Below are 19,120 nucleotides of genomic sequence, written 5' to 3' on the forward strand. Positions count from 1 at the left end.
TAGCCTGCCACCTTTGGGCTTGCTGCATCAGTTATAATGATAAAAAAAAAAATTGTTTGAGCCCCAGCACCTAAGTGCGTAAGCCTAGGCACCTCTTTCATTACAAATTAAGCACTGGTTGAAAATCACTGATCTAGTCTGACCTCCTGTATAACAGGGGCCACAGAACGCCCCCCGAATAATGCCTGGAGCAGAGCTTTTAGAAAAACACCCACTCTGGGTTTAAAAAACAAAAATCATCCGTGATGAAGAATTCCCGAGGACTCTTGGAGAGAATCACACCCATCTCTCTCAGACGATACAGGTATTTCTTCCCCCTCTCTCTTCTTTTGTGATGTAAACTCCTCAAAGGCAGGCCGGCCCCCTCCCTTCAGGGAAGAAAACAACAAACAGACGGAGGAGAGAGGCGGGGGCCCGTGAACGCCCCAGCCCAGGCTCCCTTCACACCCCGGCGGGGGAGGGTGGTGGCGGCTGTTTGCTTGGCAGCCCAGACAGACTCGAAAGGACAACAACCGCGATAAGAAAAGGAAGCGGCTCTTCCGCCTCCTCATGTAAGCCGGGGAGGCTGGGCCCGCAGGGAGGCGAGCTCCGCCCTCTTCTCCTGCCCGCTGAAGAGCCAGCGAAAGGCTCGGAGGAGGGCACAGAGCGGAGCGCGGCGCACTCGGAGACACCGGCACTGGCGGGCACTGGCAGCGCCCACGCACCGCACCGCACCACGCCTGCGACCGCGCGCCTCCTGCTCGGCCGAGCCCTCTGCTCAGTGCGGGGGCGGCTGGCTTGACCACGCAAAGGCGATTTCGGCTCCAGACGAGGCAGCGGCGTTTGGAGGAGGGAGCAGCAGGAGCGAGCGCTGGGTTTGGAGACATTCCCTGCGGGACCTCGGCTCTGGCCGGCCCAGGTAAGGCGCAGGGTTCAGCCGGGCGGCCCTGGGGATGGGGGTGCGATGGATTTGAAGGGGGGGGACTGGTGGCGTGGAAGGGGGCGCTTGGCAGCCGTGTGGCTCCGCTGTGTCTCTTGTCTCAAGCTGCCCGCTCTTGCGCTGCGTCTGCCAGCGATGGGGTGTGGAGCCGCTGGGAGCGAGAGCCGAACAGCCCCAGCTTCGGCCGCCGCCCCTGGAGTTACCGCCGGACCGCAGCGGGCTCGGGATCTGCCCCGGGGCAGCTGCGCCCAAACTTTGCGGGAGGAAGGAAGGAAGGTGCCTCAAACTCCGGCGCGGGCAGTGCCCTGTGCGCGGAACGACCCTTCCTCGCCCCCCGGCTCCCTCAGCCATCCCCGTTGCTGCCCCCCTCCCTAGGTTTGGAGCGAGAAACAAGCCCCAAAGCGAATCGCTATATTTTAGATTGGCGAGTCAGGTGACACCGGTTAAGTAGGGGGGAGAGCCGATTTGGAGGCAAGCGGAGAGGAGAAATCGAAAAAAAATTATTTTTTTTTTTTTTTTGAAGGTTTCCCCTCCTTACAGGGAGGTTCTTTCCAGCCTTGCCGGTGTCAGAGATATTTAGCAGTTCTTTTAGCCAGGCTGGTCTTGCACTGAATTGTGAGTTCTTGGAATCTATAGCTGGGATATGATGATCTCCTTTATTCTACTAGTGTGGTAGGAAGAAGGTGGCACATACTTCAAAGTTGTTTTATAAATTGTTTCTGATGCTCTGGACGTTTGAGCAGTAGGTTAAACATTGGAACTCACCGAAGTCCTTTGGATGTGACTGAGTGTCGAGGGCAAAGAGTTGGTAGGCAGATACCTCAGAAGTTTTGGATTATTATTATTATTTTAGTTTTAAAGGTTGTGTTTTTTTTTTTTTTTTTTTTTTTAAGGTCTAGTTGCATGATTTCTACACCTTACTTTTTTATGGGCAGGTGTGCCAACTGCCTGACAAGTCATCTATCATGTATTTAAGGCAGTATCACTACTAACTGGAATCTAATAGTTAAACTTAGAGATTAAGAGCTTTCTTGGGTGTGTGGTTTTAGGGGTTTTTTGTTGTTGTTGTTTGTAAGCCCATTATAAAAACACTTTGAAGTCAGATGGCGTTTTGCTTGGGAAGAACTGATGGATCTAGCCTATGAAGACTAGCTGCTTAATTAGTTAGGTCTCAAATATTAACACTGATTTAGTTTTTCTTTTGAATAGGTACAGGCTTACTCTAGGTAAAGGAAGTACCTGATTATTGCTGAAAGAAGTTGACCAGCATTCAGAAGTATTAGTTAATTGCTTGATCCTGTTGAGTCTGTTTAGGTTCACCCACTCTCAGCCATGCACAGGTGTTGACAAAGGTGTTCTGATAGGCTCATTGTAGCCAAGGAATTAGTTGTCAGTGTTTAGTGAAGGAGTGGGTAGTGAGGCCCAATCACATTGAGCCATTGTGCCTTTTTAAGAATTTTAAGACAACAACATTCACTATCCCACTGAAATACTCCAACTTTAAGTCTCTCTATTGCAAAGATCTGTATCGCACACTCAGCCCAGTTTATTTTCCAGTATGCTAGTGAGTTCCCTATAACAGAGCTGGAAACCCTTGCCTCATTGGTAGATCACCCAAACTGGTAACACTATGAATAATCCTTTCATTTGTCATACAAATTGTACTTGAAGAATTTGATCAAAGGAAAATAAATATTGAGGATTTTGGCACATAATTGTGTGCTACAGTATCTATTTCCAGTTGCCTTCAAAACATACAATACTGACAAAAAGCAAAAGTGATTGTGCTTGAAATAGCAAGTGAGTAGACTGGCATAGAGAAATAGTGACTAGTTTAATATACTGGAAGAAATGCCTGTGATACTATTATTTTAATAAAATACTACTAGTATTGTGAACACTTACTGAGACAAATAAAAAAAATGACAGGTAAAATCCTGGTCCTCTTGAAGTCATTGGCAAGATTACAATTGACTGCAATGGGGCCAGGATTTCACCTGAAATCTTCAGACTAATCACAATAAACAATGGGCCAAAAATTAAGGTTATTGAAAACCTATACAGAAGCATTTCTGCATCATAAATTGCAGCTATTCTCTAGAAGTTGAGGCTCATAGCTAGAGACCATTAAAATATAAAGAGTAGTAACGTAGAGACTAAAAAAAGCTTTAGAAATTCATTCTACTGTGAAAAGGAGCAACAACAGGATTAGCAGGATAAGCTGTTAATTTAAAATTGTAATATCTTCAGGGAAGGGATGGAGGACACTTGATGAGTGAATTTATGACCTGAACGGTATAGAGATGGCTATTCATTACCAACACATTCATAATAGAGATGGGATATTTTGTTCTCATTTCCACAAAATCACACCAATTAGCATTTTCCATATTTAGGTGGAGTCTACCTGACTATTGTGCCTCAAATGCAGTTTTCTATTTTCAGTCGAGTTTTGTATGTGGAAGAACAGTTGACACAAACCAAAATGAGCCTTTAAGTTTAAATATTTAGGATTTTAAGTGATCAGAGAAAGGAGAAGAGAAAAAGAGGCTGATTTGATTGGTTTATTTATATAGATACTTTGGATGTGTATCATTTCAGCAAGCTGTATCTGTTTTGCTTAGTTTCTTTTGAGTTCTTGATATTTTTATTATTATTATTATTATTTTACACATGTATGTAGAAGTAACTAAGAGGGGCAGAAAGAATTTAGTTTTCTAATAACTACAGCTTTGATGTGGGAATGGTGGGCTGACCTTTTCCTGATATGGCATTTACGGACTAATACTGATTTCTATACACTTTCTGTGAGGGTGGAGAAGCCAGCATTGTGCTAAGACAAAGTGAAAGGAAAAGTTTTAAATGAACAGTGTCTCAGTGGATTCTGATAAAGTATTTATGTTCAATGTGGTTTGTCCTTATGATAAGCCAGAGCAAGGCCCATAAGCCTCCGTTCCTGCCTTCTGTTTGAGCCTCCCTTGCTAAGTGAGCTACTATGAATATTTCACTATTTTGTCAAACACAGACTTAAAACTAGTCATAAAATCACACACAATTCTGTTCATTGTATTATAGGCCACAGGATAGTATTTTTATGCTACTGCAGGCAAGTCTGTTATCAGTCCCATTATATTACAAACCCTCTTAAGATGTTAAGTTTATAACTGTAGTAAGATATTTTAGGCAGAAACTTGGCAGACAGTTGATCTCCAAACAAATATTTTTACCAAACTTGGTTACATTTTAAGTTGTGAGTGTGCAAAACGGTAGTGTAACACTTTGGGGATTATTTCTTTAATAAATACTCGGATCAGTCTTTGGAATAGACTGTTGCGATTTCCATAAAAGGGGAGAGAATCTAAAATGGGGTAATAGAGTTAGAACATCTACCATCCAGACACAGTCAGCTTTTTCAGAGATTCGTCTCACTGCATGTTCTTTCTGATGTGTCCAAAGTACCTAACCCTGTTGTGTTGTGAAATTACATCTGCTCATAATGGGTTGTTGCTTATTTTGCTTAGTCTCCAAATACTGTTTATTTAACTGATTGTCAAAGAGTAAATAACTGAAACTTGTATCCGTCTATCAGAAGCTACATTTTCTCAGGCTAATAATTCACATTATAAACAACCTGTATTCAGTACTTGATTGTGTGTACTCTGGATTGTCCCAAAATACATATGACCAAGATTTAGTTCCAAAATATTTTGAGTGAAAACAAAGAGGAATCACTAAATCTTACACGCAGCCCCAAACCCCTAGTTGGAAAGAGACAGTCTTAAGTCATTTATGGGTGGGTGGTTAGTAAAAATCCAGTAAACAAAGTCAAAATTCAAAAAGTCAAAGCATGAACACTTAAAGCAGTGGGACCAAAACTTGAAGATACCTATGGATAAGCAATAAATACTTGGCAAGCAAAGAATTTCTAAAGGCTTGTAAACTTAAATTCAACAAACTTAGGCACTAGGAAGTCTTTAAACTTGTATACTAAGAGCTTGATCCTTCTCACATATACATGTCTCATACCATTTTAATGTTAATGATTTTGATGGAGTTCATCCCAATTCAAAACATGTAAATCACGCCCAGTGTTGAGGACATAGTACTCAAGATGAAAGCTTTCTTATTATTGCCTTGTCAGACGATTCTCTGAATGAAGCATTTTGTTGTATTACAAGTTTATGTTCTACAATAGAGTAGATAAGGTGCTTCTTTTAATGGACTCTTACCTTCTGCAAGAACAAGTTTTTCATACGTTCTGTTTTCATTTCAGATGAGTGACTTTGGAATCAAGAACATGGATCAGGTAGCTCCTGTATCTAACATCTACAGAGGAATGCTCAAGGTGAGTTTTCCTAGGAGAGATGCTAAAAACAAGTGGCCTAATCTCCCACTCCATGCACACATTTCTCATGTTAGTGAGAGACATGCATATGCATGCTGAGGAGAGACTAAGCTAATTACATTTGGATTCCTTCTTGTTGACACTTACTTCTATAAGATAAGGAGCAAGCACTTTATACCTAGCCATTTAAAGCACCCTGTTTAAAGAGGAAGATATACATTTGACAAACCCATCCTAAAGATTGGAAAGCAAGATGAAAAGTCAGATTCTGATTTCCAATCCATTCCAATTCAATCAGAATTGTGTAAGTAAGGGCAGCAGAATTGGGTCCTAGATATGGTCTTTCTAGATTTAACTTCATGCAAGGCTGTCAGTGTATATAAAAGCATTAGTCTAGTATGAGGAAAATTAAGTTCTCTGTGGTTATGTGAAAATTTACCAAATGAAAATCTAGAGTAAAATGCATGAAAACTATTCAGTTTCATTTGTAAGAAACAGTTGTTCAAATGTCTTGACTTGCTTTGAAAGATACTTACAGATCAAGGACAGGTTAGAAAAAACAGAATTTAAAATATTTCATTTTTGTAACTGTCTGCAAGGGCATCCACGTAGCTAATTATTTTTTGTAATTATTCATGAAAGGTCTATAGCCAGCATTGGTCACTTGTATTGTGGTGATCAAGACAAATTGAATAAAGACCTGTCAAACTTTTTGGCCTAGAAAGCTATGAGAAATGCAAGTGTTTCAGAGATGATATATCAGTCTCATTTAAAGTCAGTTGCAAATGTGTTTTTTGTTTTGTTTTTTTTTCCCCCTAACTTGCTTATATAATTTGTTTTGCTAACCAACCAAATATTCATTTCATAGAGCGTAATAGGAAGCTTTGTGAAATTTTTGAATTGAGTACTCTCCCATGCAGGAGTTATGCCAGGCACAAAGGAAATTGGAGATAGATTAAAATTTGTCGCAATCTTATGTCAGCCCTTAAAAACTCTATTCCACCACTGCATAGTTGTTTCCAATTTTTTTGGATTTGCTTCAGGTTTTGCACTGTATTACTAAATTTATACATAACTGCCATGAAACCACATAGTGCTTGCTTGCCTTTTTTTAAAACACTGAGTAAGGTGAGCAGGAGTTATCCCATATGGGGTTTTATTACCTATTCAGAGCAATGTTCAAACATTAACTAATACATTTCTCATTTCTGAAACTTGAGACTAGGGTACAGTATGCTTTCTACTCATTCATATACTACTGCTTTTTTTCCAGTGAGTCACTGTAAGGGTCACTTAGTTACACAAAATACAGGAGTTTCCAGATTATGTTGAAAGAACTTGGCCTTTTCTCTAGATACAAATGGTGAATCAGAACTATTATCTATTAACATTTAAAGCATTTTTAGTAACAGACCAGCTGGTTTTATTAATTATTTCACAGATAACACATCTTTCAAGTATCTTTACTCTGACTTTTCTTATTGCTATCATATGTACATGAACAGTCTTAATTAGTATGAACAATATTACTTTAAGTCTGCTGGTCAGCTCAGTGTATTTTTGGACTAAATTAGCCATTAGAAGGAAGACTTTTAGATTTTTCTTCATGCCAGCCTCTTCCTTCTGTGGATCATAGGCTGCCATGAATTACATGCTGAAATGCATAGCAACTTGGTATAAAAACCAGCCTCAATACTACAGACAAGCCAAAGTCTCTGTCTTGAATTTCTGCCCTGCCAGTTTACAAAACAAAAATAGCACCATACACCAAAATAGAGAAGCTGTAAACTCCAGAAAGGAACCATGGTGAATTCAGGGAAAGACCAGATACTTTATATGCTATTCTGCAAAAACAATTTAAGTTAGTACAGTCAATTGAGAGCAAATCTGTGTTATGCTGAGGAGCATTAGCTTATTCTCAACAGAAATTTGTACCTTGACATTAACATTTAAGTGGATGCCTAAGCAAATAGGAACCATCAACAGATATTGTATGTGTTTCCTTAGTCTCTGGCTCCCCTTTACTGCAGATGCTCTCATATGGGTATCACTGCTGTGTTCTGTAGCTTTCCCAATATTGTATCCACAGGTTTGGCGTGTGGCATTTTTGTTTTTAAATCTCATCAATGGGAATTTCTAGTGATAGCCTCTGCTTGTTGCTACAAGTCTTTTTCATGACTAGTTGGCATGTTAAGTATAAATGTATTCAGCTCACTTTTGTAGAAAAAGCTTGTAACTTTTAGACATATTTACTAAGAAGGGGTGCATGTGGCCTGGGAGATTCAGTAATAACCGTTGCATGTACACAGCACCTCCCAACTAGAGCACTTCAGAATTTGAATGATAGACAAGATTTTCTACAAATATTTGCAATCTTTAATAAAAGTGACTATTAGCTCATCAGAAATCACTCTACTTTTTCCCCTCAAACATTCTATTCTAGCCAGTCCTGCTTATTCTTGTTCGTTTGTTTAAACTAGCAAAGGCTCATTAGAGACTGCTGAGGATTAACAAGCTGCTTTTTGTGAAATGCAGTAGTTGGTACAATCAGGTAACCTAAACCACAAAATAAAATAAACCCAAGAAAAGACTCTATTTCATCAATCATGTAAAACAGTCTTGCAGTAATGTGGTTCAGATTAAATATTTCCAAAAATGTAAGTAAACCTACTTGGATCTTCACATTGGCAATTATTTTGTTATAATTCACTAGTCCTTCTAGTATAATAATTAGCACTTAAAGGAAGTCATTATCATTAGCAGTCTATTACAAGACTAAAAATGATACTAATCTCTCTTTACAATTTAGCAATCAGTTAAAATTTAGATACAAACCTGTTTAGAATAAAACTTCAGTTATAGAAAAGGTTAAAATAGCTGCTAGTTGTGCCTACTATAACTAAAGTTTGTAGTTTTCGTTGTATCTCCTCAAGTTTAAAATAGTCTAGTATCTTTGAATTACAGATGCAGCTGTCACACTGTAAACACACGCTATAAAGCAGCCTGCTTTTCGAACACAGTCTTGCAGAACGCTGCCTCCAGTCAATAACCAGTCATCTGGGAACTTGATCCTCTCACCTCTGTGGAGGTAGAACCATAAAAGCCTAATTGGGGTGATTTAACTTCTAACAATTTAATACAGGCAGCATTGTCTTTGAAAAGATTAAACACAGCTCTTTGGCATTTTAGTGTATCAGAGTTGCACAGTCAAAAATCAGAAGGCCAGATCCTCAGATTATGTAAGCCAGTTTAGCTCCAATGAAGTCAGTGATCTATTCTGATTTACACCATCTGTGGGTCTGGCCCAGAAGGACAGGAAACATAAACATTAGTTCATCTGCAGTATATAAATATAACATTAGCTTATTTTGTATAATGTGTAGCTTAGTATTCCACTGTTCATGTTGTTTAAAAAAAAAAAAAAAGTTTACCATAGGACATACAGAATGTGCCACACAAGAAAGTTACAACTGCTGTTGGAACCTTAATTTTATTTTAACCATACAACCCTTAACATTGCATTAATAATTATTAGACTGTATGTACATAATCTCCAGATACTAACTTAACCTGTCCTCTTTGCAGTTGCTGTTAGCAGTGCTCTAGCAGAATACTTATACTGAACATTCTTTTTCTTACTGTTTTGCAGCATCAACCAGCATTTGACGTCTTTGATGTCACAAACTCTTTGTTTGCAGGATATTTTCCCTCATTAAATGAAGATCAAACCCTTCAAGAAGTACCAACAGGGTTTGATTCGATTTCTTATGGTAAATATTGTTTGTTTTGTGTTTTAGTTTGATCAGCCACATCAGTCAAAATAGGAAGTGCTGGGTTCTCTAACTAGGTTTCTGTCACTGTTACCTACTATGCGCAACAATAAGTCTTTAATAATAGAGAAGACTTTTTTAAATATTAGGTTAAGGCTTCAGTCCTGCAGACATTTACATACATTCTTAAGTTGATTCACATGAGTAGTTCTATTGCTAGCTTACAGCTTCCCTTACTGAAAACCTACACTGAATTAGGGTGTGTGAATATAAGAGGATCTGTTGTCTGTAGAAGGCCAGTTAGGCATACTGGAGCAGAATTAAAGAGGTCTTTGGATATGTGTATCTTTAAGACTAACATTACTAATAATCTTTACCTACCTTTATTTGTTCATTTCTATAACTCAAGTTGGTGTATTTTTAAAATGGGTCAAGACAGAATATTAGAGCTCTATTTAGTCCTGCTGAACTTGTATAAATGTAGAACTCTGCAAGGTCCTTGGTCCCCTTTTCCCTCAGGTTTATTTTGCAGCTTTAGAAACTTTGCTTAAGTAACACATTGAAATCCTTGTAGCAGGACTGTAATCACTAAAAGATCTCCATTTATCTTCACCTCAGATCTCTCTGACTGGCTTATTCCCAAGCTACTCGGATACAGTGGTGATGGGTGTTGCACCCAAGTTTTTATTCAACCTTGCAATGAGCTCCACATGTGTGCAGAGGGACCTGCTTGCTCATGTGAAGCTCAATGCAGGCCATAGATAGCTAGATTAGCTTTGCAGATTCATGCACAGTCCTAAAGCCTGACAGTTTATCACACGTGTATGCACACTCTCCCTGTGACACTAACATTATTAGATGTAGCGATTTATTAATAACATGAGTGCAGCCTAACTTTGTTAACCACAATCTGTGCACTCGTTTTCAAAGAGATCTGTGGAAAGTTAAAAGTTTGAAGAGGTAGTGACAACCTGGTTCCAAGCTAGAGGGAACCCGAGGAAATGTTAGACACCAGTCAGAATATCAAATCCAGTTAACTTTTTTTTTAATGACATGTAATGCAAAAACAAATTGACTAATTTTCTTCAAACTTTTCTTGAAAATGCTCTTTACCTCCAGAAGAAGTCTGGACATTTTCATGCCAAATCTTTCTAATAAAGAAGATAGGATGGGGGCTAAATTATTCCTTTGAATGGAAGTTGGTTGCAGCATTAACTAAGGAGTTGATTATCTAGATTATGAATTTATAACAATTTATGGCTGCATAAAATTCAGTACCATGGTCATCAGCCAGTTACATAAATTTGGCATTGGGAACTAGCTTGTGACCAAACACATTTTACAGTCTAATCATTGAATAAGGCATGACAACACCACAAATTCAGTTGACTGATCTGTGCATGAGTGGGTCTGACATCAATCTAGTGCAGTGGTAAATGTACCCACAAGCCTATTCCTCACTGCTACCCTGCCCGTTACTTAGTTCTCAAGCTCAGTGCAGGGTATCTGGAGTTGACAAGCGGTCACTTGGCTCTCAAATTATAGAGGAGGAAAAGAAGAAGCAGCAGTCTTCTTATTTTCTAATAAAGATAATTGACTCTACATAACAAAGGCATATTTCGTACTACCAAAGTCAGTCTGAGTCTGCATCGTTAGCTACAACAAAATCTTAAACGCTGGCGTAGAACTAACCTACTACATACAAATAAGGCTTGCCATGTTTGGTCCCATTTTATAGTTGGAAGCTTCTTTTGCTTGCTCTTTAAGGCCTTGGCTACACTCGCGGATTCACAGTGCTGCCGCGGCAGCGCTGTGAAGCACAAGTGTAGTCGCGCCACCAGCGCTGCGAGAGCGCTCTCGCAGCGCTGCAAGTACTCCACCTCTCCGAGGGGAATAGTTTGCAGCGTTGCGAGCGAGTGTGCAGCGCTGCAGGCGCTGATTACACTGGCTCTTTACAGCGCTGCACTCGCTGCGCTCAGGATGTGTGTTTTTTCACACCCCTGAGCGCAGCAAGTGCAGTACTGTGAATTGCCAGTGTAGCCAAGGCCTAAGTAACATAGTGGATTCTCCATTGTCTGTCTGGTTCATTAGCCTAAATGCTAATGTTTCTCTTTTCCCCCCCACCCCCCTTCATTCTTTTAGAGTCAAACAGCTGTGAATTGCCTCTCTTAACCCCATGCAGTAAGGCTGTGATGAGTCAGGCCTTAAAAGCTACTTTCAGTGGCTTCGCAAAGGAACAGTGTCGTCTGGGTATCCCAAACAGTAAGTGCTTTCTTTTTATAACCTTTTTAGTGCAAAAATTTTGCTGATTGGTTAGATGACAACATAAGAGAGGAGCATGTAAACTGAGCTCATCCACTGATTAAAAGAATATAGAAGGAAAAATTAGAGCACTGACTTAAAATTAAGAATAAATCATTGATATTTGAGCTTCAGAACTAGATCTCCTAGGTAACTTTTTAAACATGAGCCCTCACTCAATATCTTTTTAACTAAACTTATTTTAGGTTCTTATGACTGTAACTATCAAGCAGGGCCGGCTTTAGGCCGATTCCCTCGATGCCCCGGAATCGGGCCCCGTGGGTAAGAGGGCCCCGTGGCCACACCTAAGAGGGCCCCGCGTCTTAGGCTCACCCGGTGGCGGTCCGCTCTAGCAGCATTTCGGCGGCAGGGGGGAGGGGAGGCCGCTCTGGGGTCTTCGGTGGCATTTCGGTGGCGGGGGGGGTCCTTCAGTGCTGCGGAAGACGCGGAGCGGACCCCCCCCGCCGCCGAAGACCCGGACCGCTGCCGAAGACCCGGACCGCCACCGGGTATTCGAATCAGGCCCCAAGGTCCTAAAGCCGGCCCTGCTATCAAGAGTTGCCTCTAAATGTTATGCTCTTTTTCTTCTCTTCCCCCACTCCCCATTTGCAGATCCTTGGCTGTGGACTGAACAGCAGGTTTGCCAGTGGCTTTTCTGGGCTACCAGGGAGTTTAGTTTGGCAAATGTGAACTTTCATCAGTTTGTCATGAACGGCCAAGACTTGTGCAGCCTGGGCAAGGAACGTTTCTTGGAGCTAGCTCCTGATTATGTAGGCGACATTCTGTGGGAACACCTGGAACAGATGATAAAAGGTAACTAGATAGGATCACAGAGCAGGAGTCCTTTTTGGCTAACAAAGCAACCCTGTCAAACACAACTGTGATGTATTTCACCAAGTTGTGGTTTTGTAATTGCCTAAAAAACTGAGAATTTAAAATCTTTAAACATTATCAAAGGTATCTTTAAAAAAAATCATTTTCTGGAGAGCATAAAGGCAATCATCATCAGTTGTCACTAGCTTGTCAATTACTGCCAGACTGTGCAGTTGTCTCAGCAGCAGTTTTATATGGAATGGTCATTCATATAAATGAGATTAGGGTAGATCTGATGCAATATATAATTCAAATCTGAAAAAAATATGTAACCAAAAGTCAAATTAGGTCAATTCATGTTACTAGTGACTTTTACCAGTATTTTGGAATAAGTCAGTGAATGAATGTAGGAGTGACAGAGACTTGAGGGTGCTTTCATTGAGACAAAAGAGGGATGAGCACAAATTTCGTCAAGAGGCTTCACATGGATGCAGGGATCTGCCCACTCATATCATCCGATAAAATGAGAGCCAAAATAATTATTGAAAAAGGGGAAACTTTTTTTTTTTTTTCTTTTCCCATTGTTACCATAAGCTGTCTTTCATTTAAGCATTTGTCAAACAAACAGCTTTGAAAGTTGAGTGTTCTTTTGTCTAGCTGGATTTTGGTGGTTTTGCTTTTTGTCTCTTCACTGTTCTAGTCCTGTGTGTAAAACACTTACCTAATGCCCAGATCCTACAAACTTTTAAGTACACATTGAGGTCAGGGGAATTATGAGACTGCGCATGTGCATGAAGTTAAGCAATTGCTGAAGTGTTTGCAGGATCAGGGCCTTGTTGCAGATTTTTAGACAGATTAAATATTAGAATTCCATGGGCATGACATTTTCCCTACTAGCAGTTATTTCTTTGAAAGTTTGATGTCAGGTGACTAACTTCATGTAACCATCAGAAATACCTCCAGTCGCTTTGAAGTTCCCCATAATGTCCTGGTCAGATGTGTAAAAAGAATATTTGTTCTGTTTTCAGACAGTCAAGAGAAGAGACAGGACCAATATGTTGAAAACTCTCATCGTACCTCAGTCCCACACTGGGTCAATAACAACTCATTAAGTAGGTATCCTGATTTGCTTGACATTTAAAATCACTTTCTTGGCTTTATGCTGCATGTGATATCACACACTGTAATTCTGCAAGTTGGTTTGAACACTGAAAATAATGAGACTAGATATTTTCTTAAGACAAATCCTTGGAGTCAGTAAAACCAGGAGGAAAGAAGACTATGTGAAAGCTGTGGTTAATCAAAAGTCTTGATTTGTGGAGAAAATTTATGAAATCCCAGATTTTGTTTTTGGTACATGAATTGCCAAAAATCAAGTGTTTAGTACAAACTGGCCATTACCACAGTTACCAGGCTGAATCTAAAAGCAGCACTGATGGGATCCAGCAGGAGTCATATTTTGGTCCTTTTTGGTAGAAGGAAGGTGGATGCAATATGGAGCCTCGGAGGGCAGATGGAGTAAATAGGAAGGGAGATCACGGACCAGTGGCCCTCTCATGACATCTTTCTCACCCCCACCCCCAAATACTGCTTATATGTATGAGGTTGTATTTTCAGCACATTTCTCTTAATCTGCTGATCAGTTAACAAGAGAGGAATCCTGCTATGGACCACCTAGCCCCCTCCCCAGCACTATGTGTTCTGTCATTCTGGGAAACCACAGAGAGCTCTGTGCACAACTGGCAATCTGTGAATCATACAGCAGATACAGGTTGTGTGATACAGAACCTGGTTCAAACCCTAGTGCAGTCAATTGGAGTCCTTCAACTCACTTCAGTAGACTTTGGATTAGACACATAGCCTATCATTCATACCCAGTCAGGTTTTCAGCTTAAAAAATATTCTTTGGTGGCATAACTGTATGTCTGTGTTGCAGTGGAAGGGTTGACTTGGTTTTGTTCTGCTTACATGAAGGTATTACATTTATGAGAAGGACTGTAGTGAATAACTAATCCATTCCTTTTTTTTTTTTCCTCCCTCTCCTTCCCACTTTAGGTTTTAATACAGAACAGGTCCCTTATGGTATGCAAATGCATAGCTACCCCAAAGCCAGCCTCCTGAGTGACTTATGTCAGACTTTTGCAGGACCAAATCTCCTCAGCCCAGATCAAGAATTTTCCATGTTCCCCAAAGCTCAGTTAGAGACAGTCAATGTGAACTACTGCTCCATGACCCATGACTTCACAAACAATCTGAACTTGCTGATAGATAACTCTGGTAAGATTTACCTTATCCATTTGCTAATTATTAGTTTAAGGCTCTATGCACTCTATTTTTGTATGTATAAACCACGTTAAGAAAAAAGTGAATAACAGCCATTATTTATTTTTTTTAGGTAAGCCCAGAGAGCATGAATCCAGTGACAGCAGCACAGAAAGTTATGAAAGCACAGATTCTCAACTTCAGTCTTGGAACAGCCAATCATCTTTAGTGGATGTACAACGTGTGCCCTCTTATGAAAGTTTTGAAGATGATTGTAGCCAGTCTCTATGTCTGAACAAACCTACAATGTCTTTCAAAGATTACATTCAAGAAAGAAGTGATCCTGTAGAGCAAGGGAAACCAGTTATACCAGCAGCAATTCTAGCAGGCTTTACAGGCAAGTGATGTCACACAATATCTCTTGTTCTCACATTTCTGATCCCTTGTGTGGGTGTATGTCCATTTTTGATAAAGGGAGGTTGAGAGGTACACGCTTCCTTACTCATCGTTTGTTCATGAATGACTTCTTCACTAATAATGCAATGTTCTAGTAAAAAAACAGACTGTATTAAAACCTGGAATGCATTCTATTTTTGGTAGCGCTCCTCTGTCTAAAAAGGAGGGAAACTCAGACAAAACCTTCATTCAGTTCAAGGAGTTCACCAGCACTGACTCACCCACTAAGCACTCATTCCTAGAGTGCCTCCTCAGGCAAAATGCTCATCACTGAAAGCTTCATCAGGGCAAGGACTTTAGTTTAAATAAATAAATTAAAATAATGGAGATATCCCATCTCCTAGAACTGGAAGGGACCTTGAAAGGTCATCAAGTCCAGCCCCCTGCCTTCACTAGCAGGACCAAGTACTTTAGGACCCTAAGGTTTTAAATATAGCTGCCAGCAGAAAGGAATGAAGGGGGGAGGGGGGAGAAGCAAAGCTTGGTTCGAATAACTACTTTGAATTAAAATAGTGGACAAAGTTCATTAATGTATCCTTCAGCAGATTCCTGTTACAGAAACAGTCATCGTTCTTTGCCTCAGCCAAACATCTTAAAATTATATCCGATAAATCTTAGGCTTATGGTATGTGTCTTACTATATCCCTTAGTTATGGTTAATAATTTTACTCTTCTTGGTTTTTACAGGCAGTGGACCTATACAACTGTGGCAATTCCTTCTGGAGTTACTAACAGACAAATCCTGTCAGTCATTTATTAGCTGGACTGGAGATGGATGGGAGTTTAAACTTGCTGACCCAGATGAGGTATGTGACTAATTGTGATTTTTAATAAAAATCTAGGGCCTGATCCTACATCAGTGAAAGGCACCCCTCAAGGCAAAGTGTTTACAAGATCAGGCGTCTCTGCCTCTGTAAATGCTTTACTGTGCAGTCTGGGTGACTTCAAGAGCATCAGTCAAGTACCTAGGTGTACGTAAAAGTTTAGTGTATTATAGCCTTACTGTGCATGCTGCCTTTAAGTTTAACTTACAGCATCGCTTAACTGTTTAAAGAAAGTAATTTAATTGATTTAAAAACCTCTGGGAATTGAGAGAAAAATGGCTGATGCACAGAATACTGAGGCCTTCAAAGGTCTGTTTTTAGACATGTATCAAATGACTGCTGTGATAACTTGGAAATTAAAACTAGTCATTAACAGAATAAACTCCAACCCTCTAATGGATGATGGAATCACTTTCTGCTGCAGTTAAGGGGCCTGATCCAAGGCCTACAGAAGTCAATGAAAAGACTCCCATTGCCTTCATTGAGCTTTGGATATGGTCTTAAGTGACTACACATAATTCAACTTTCACTTTACACTAATCTCTCACAGATGAGGTGGTTCTTCTTTGAGAGAGAGGAATTCACCTTAACCTCTTCTCTTGCATTAACAGCTTTCTTTTTTTTTAAACCCCTTTTGTGGCAAGGTGCCTCATGCACCTATCCACTGTCTATTGGTGTCATGTTCATAGACCCTAGGTCTTATTCCTTTTAATCAAAGTCTGGCCAATAACTCAATCAGAGATTGTTTCTTTATTAAGGCTTCAGCTCTTACTCACCCATGTATCCTCATTGATTTGATGGCATTTGAACCATCAAAATGACTTGGTTAGATGATGGTAAATGGAAAAATTAAACTTATTTAGCAACCAAGATAGTATGCTTTAATTAGTTTGTTTTTGCCTTTTTTCCTCCCCCTTTGGGGCTGAAGGTGGCACGACGGTGGGGAAGGAGGAAAAACAAGCCAAAAATGAACTATGAGAAATTAAGCCGAGGCCTGCGCTATTATTATGACAAGAACATCATCCACAAGACGTCAGGGAAACGCTACGTGTACCGGTTTGTATGTGACCTACAGAACCTGCTGGGGTACACGGCAGAGGAACTTCATGCCATGCTGGGAGTGCAGCTAGACACAGAAGATTGAGCATTGCAATATCGTGCAAAACTGGCAAAGATTGCAAGATTTTCAACTGTGACTAGGACCCATCTGCAGTCAGTCTTTTGACTGTTCAGATTGGTGCAACTGTTAAGAAATAAGGACCTTGAACTGGTTTTGTAATCGGGGAAAGCTGAAGGAAGAAGTGGCCTTATTTCATCAGATGCAATGGCTTCAAGTATTGCTGCACCAAGTTCTTTGGAGCAGTGTGGCAGATGGCACAGTGCCTAGCTCTAAGCTGAAGACATGAAAATGCTCTAGGGTTAAATGTTTTTTGGCTTTTTACACTGCCATATAATTATGGGTTGTTTTTAATACCAAAGGTTGGAGAGTGACCAGTAATGCATCAGAATTCTAGCTCAAAACTTAACAACCACGTTGCTTACATCATGATATGCATTTTTAAAAGTAACCTATGTAACCTTTATTTTAAAGCGCAAAGAGAAATTTGTCTCGTACATTTTATTACACAAACATGTTAGGTACAGAAACATTTTTGTTTTACGTTTCAAAACTAGGTGTAGCAATTATTTTTTCCTTTCAAGGGAGAGTGGAAAAAATCACACCATTTCAAGTCAGTTTGTATATATTTATATGCTGTTTCTTGAAGTTCTTTAATGTTCCTATTTAACAGATATTGTATAATGTAATTTAAACTAATTGTATGTGCGTTTGAAATAGGAAGAATGTAAACATTTGTTTCATGTTTGAATAGGCCATAGAACATTTTGCAGTTTGAGGAAGTCTGTAAAATGCCTAGTACATGATTATACTGTAGGGTATTGGTTGAATATTTTGCCATAACTGTAGCTGGCAAACTTTGTTCATTTTGACAAGAAATTAATGTAGTCTGGGGCATAAAGGGCCTGTTTCTCCTAACTGAAAACGAAAACATGGATGAATGGTGCATGTTTTTTCACTTCTATGCATGTCCTTTTTAAAAACAATTTATAGACAAGCCTTTTTTTTTTTTCCCCCCTGGTTTATCCCATCTGATTAAAATATGAATTCTATTTTTGGAAATGTGGCTCCTTTTTCAGAGATCAGGAGGGATTTATGTAGCAGCTATTTTTTACTGCCAAAAAAAAGATTCACTGGAAAAATGTAATTTGTAAGAAAGCTTTATTTTTTATCTGAGCTTGATGTACATTGAAATGTGTTGTACAGTGAGAGGGAGGAAAAAACAAATCTTTATTAAAACATCTTAAACAGAAAAAAAAATGGTGTGCATAATTTAATTTCTATTAATTCCTAAATATCTTGATTAGCTCTCTTATAGTCCTTTGTGGAAATACCTTCTGAAGTCACAGACCTGATTCTCTTCTCAGACCAGTGTAAATTGGAAGTAAGTCCATTGAAAAGAGTTGAGGTACCTCAGTGTACAGCTCTTGTGGGAGGAGAATCAGGCAATAACTCTTTGTGGTGATGTTTAGCTCTGTACAGAACATGTTGCATAAGGCTCTATGCCCTTCCTCAAACAGTCTGGTGCTGACACTCTTCCCCCTTTACTGCTAGAGAGTACAGTACATATGTCTGATTCAAGTTACAAGAATTTATGTAACTTCTCCAGATGAAGGATGAACACAATATTTTCAAGAGTCTTTAACTCAAGCTGGCATTTGATAATTTGGATGAAGATAAAGTGTGAATTTTAAAGTGCAATATGGACACACTTATTCCAGAATAACTCCATGCTCTGTAGAAAAGCCACTACAACCTATCCCCAAACTGGTACATGAGTGGGAGTTATGTACCCTGCACACATGTTTAAAAACATTCCCAATATCACCTGGTATGGAATAAGAGCGACTTTGCAAATACCATGAGTCCTTTGTTTTCTTCTCTTCTCCCCCTCTTTCCTCCCCCTCCCCCCAAATAAGATAGTAGGCCATAACATGCCAGTCATGCTTAAGCTTGCCTTTCTCTAAAGGAGAAAAAATGGAGGAAACAATATGATCAAGTGCTTTTGAAAGAGACATTTCCCTTGTTTTAGTAGTTACAAAAATATGAGCCAAATTCTGCTCTCATTGCACTGGATTCAACCTGCTGTAAAAGCAGAATAGGTAGTTTTATAAAGTGCTCTTTAAAACAAAACACAGTGGAAAAGCTCTCAAACTTGTTCTTCCAAATGTCTTGGACTAGCTGGTCAGAACCTCATCTGTCAATGGCCCTATGATGCACCATGAACTTTGAGGGCTAAATCATGCACAAGGACTGCCTGTACTCACCACCACTATTGCAGGCCTACATCTGGGGTCTGCTGAATTCAGGCTG

General features: G+C 39.8%; 1 protein-coding gene across 1 annotated transcript; it reads left to right on the forward strand.

Annotated features, from left to right (window-relative positions):
• Positions 1-578: 578 nt before the first annotated feature.
• On the forward strand, positions 579-18,079 carry ETS2 (ETS proto-oncogene 2, transcription factor). The gene is made up of 10 exons (XM_054049194.1): positions 579-898; positions 5,193-5,264; positions 8,914-9,034; positions 11,177-11,296; positions 11,948-12,148; positions 13,177-13,260; positions 14,204-14,425; positions 14,544-14,811; positions 15,558-15,672; positions 16,619-18,079. Exons 2-10 carry the CDS (start codon positions 5,193-5,195, stop codon positions 16,832-16,834), a joined length of 1,419 nt encoding a protein of 472 aa, XP_053905169.1. The 5' UTR covers positions 579-898; the 3' UTR covers positions 16,835-18,079.
• The last annotated feature ends 1,041 nt before the right edge of the window (positions 18,080-19,120 follow it).

The sequence above is a fragment of the Malaclemys terrapin genome, chromosome 1, assembly GCF_027887155.1.
Source record: "Malaclemys terrapin pileata isolate rMalTer1 chromosome 1, rMalTer1.hap1, whole genome shotgun sequence".
In the NCBI taxonomy this organism is placed as follows: Eukaryota; Metazoa; Chordata; order Testudines; family Emydidae; genus Malaclemys; species Malaclemys terrapin.

What these genes read in the sequence shown, in the direction of transcription:
- ETS2 (XM_054049194.1), top strand. Translation starts at nt 5,193, where the DNA reads ATGAGTGACTTTGGAATCAAGAACATGGATCAGGTAGCTCCTGTATCT. An exon ending in TCGTCTGGGTATCCCAAACA is followed by an intron (nt 11,297 to 11,947) that starts GTAAGTGCTTTC and finishes CCCCATTTGCAG; the next exon opens with ATCCTTGGCTGTGGACTGAA. An exon ending in CTTGCTGATAGATAACTCTG is followed by an intron (nt 14,426 to 14,543) that starts GTAAGATTTACC and finishes TATTTTTTTTAG; the next exon opens with GTAAGCCCAGAGAGCATGAA.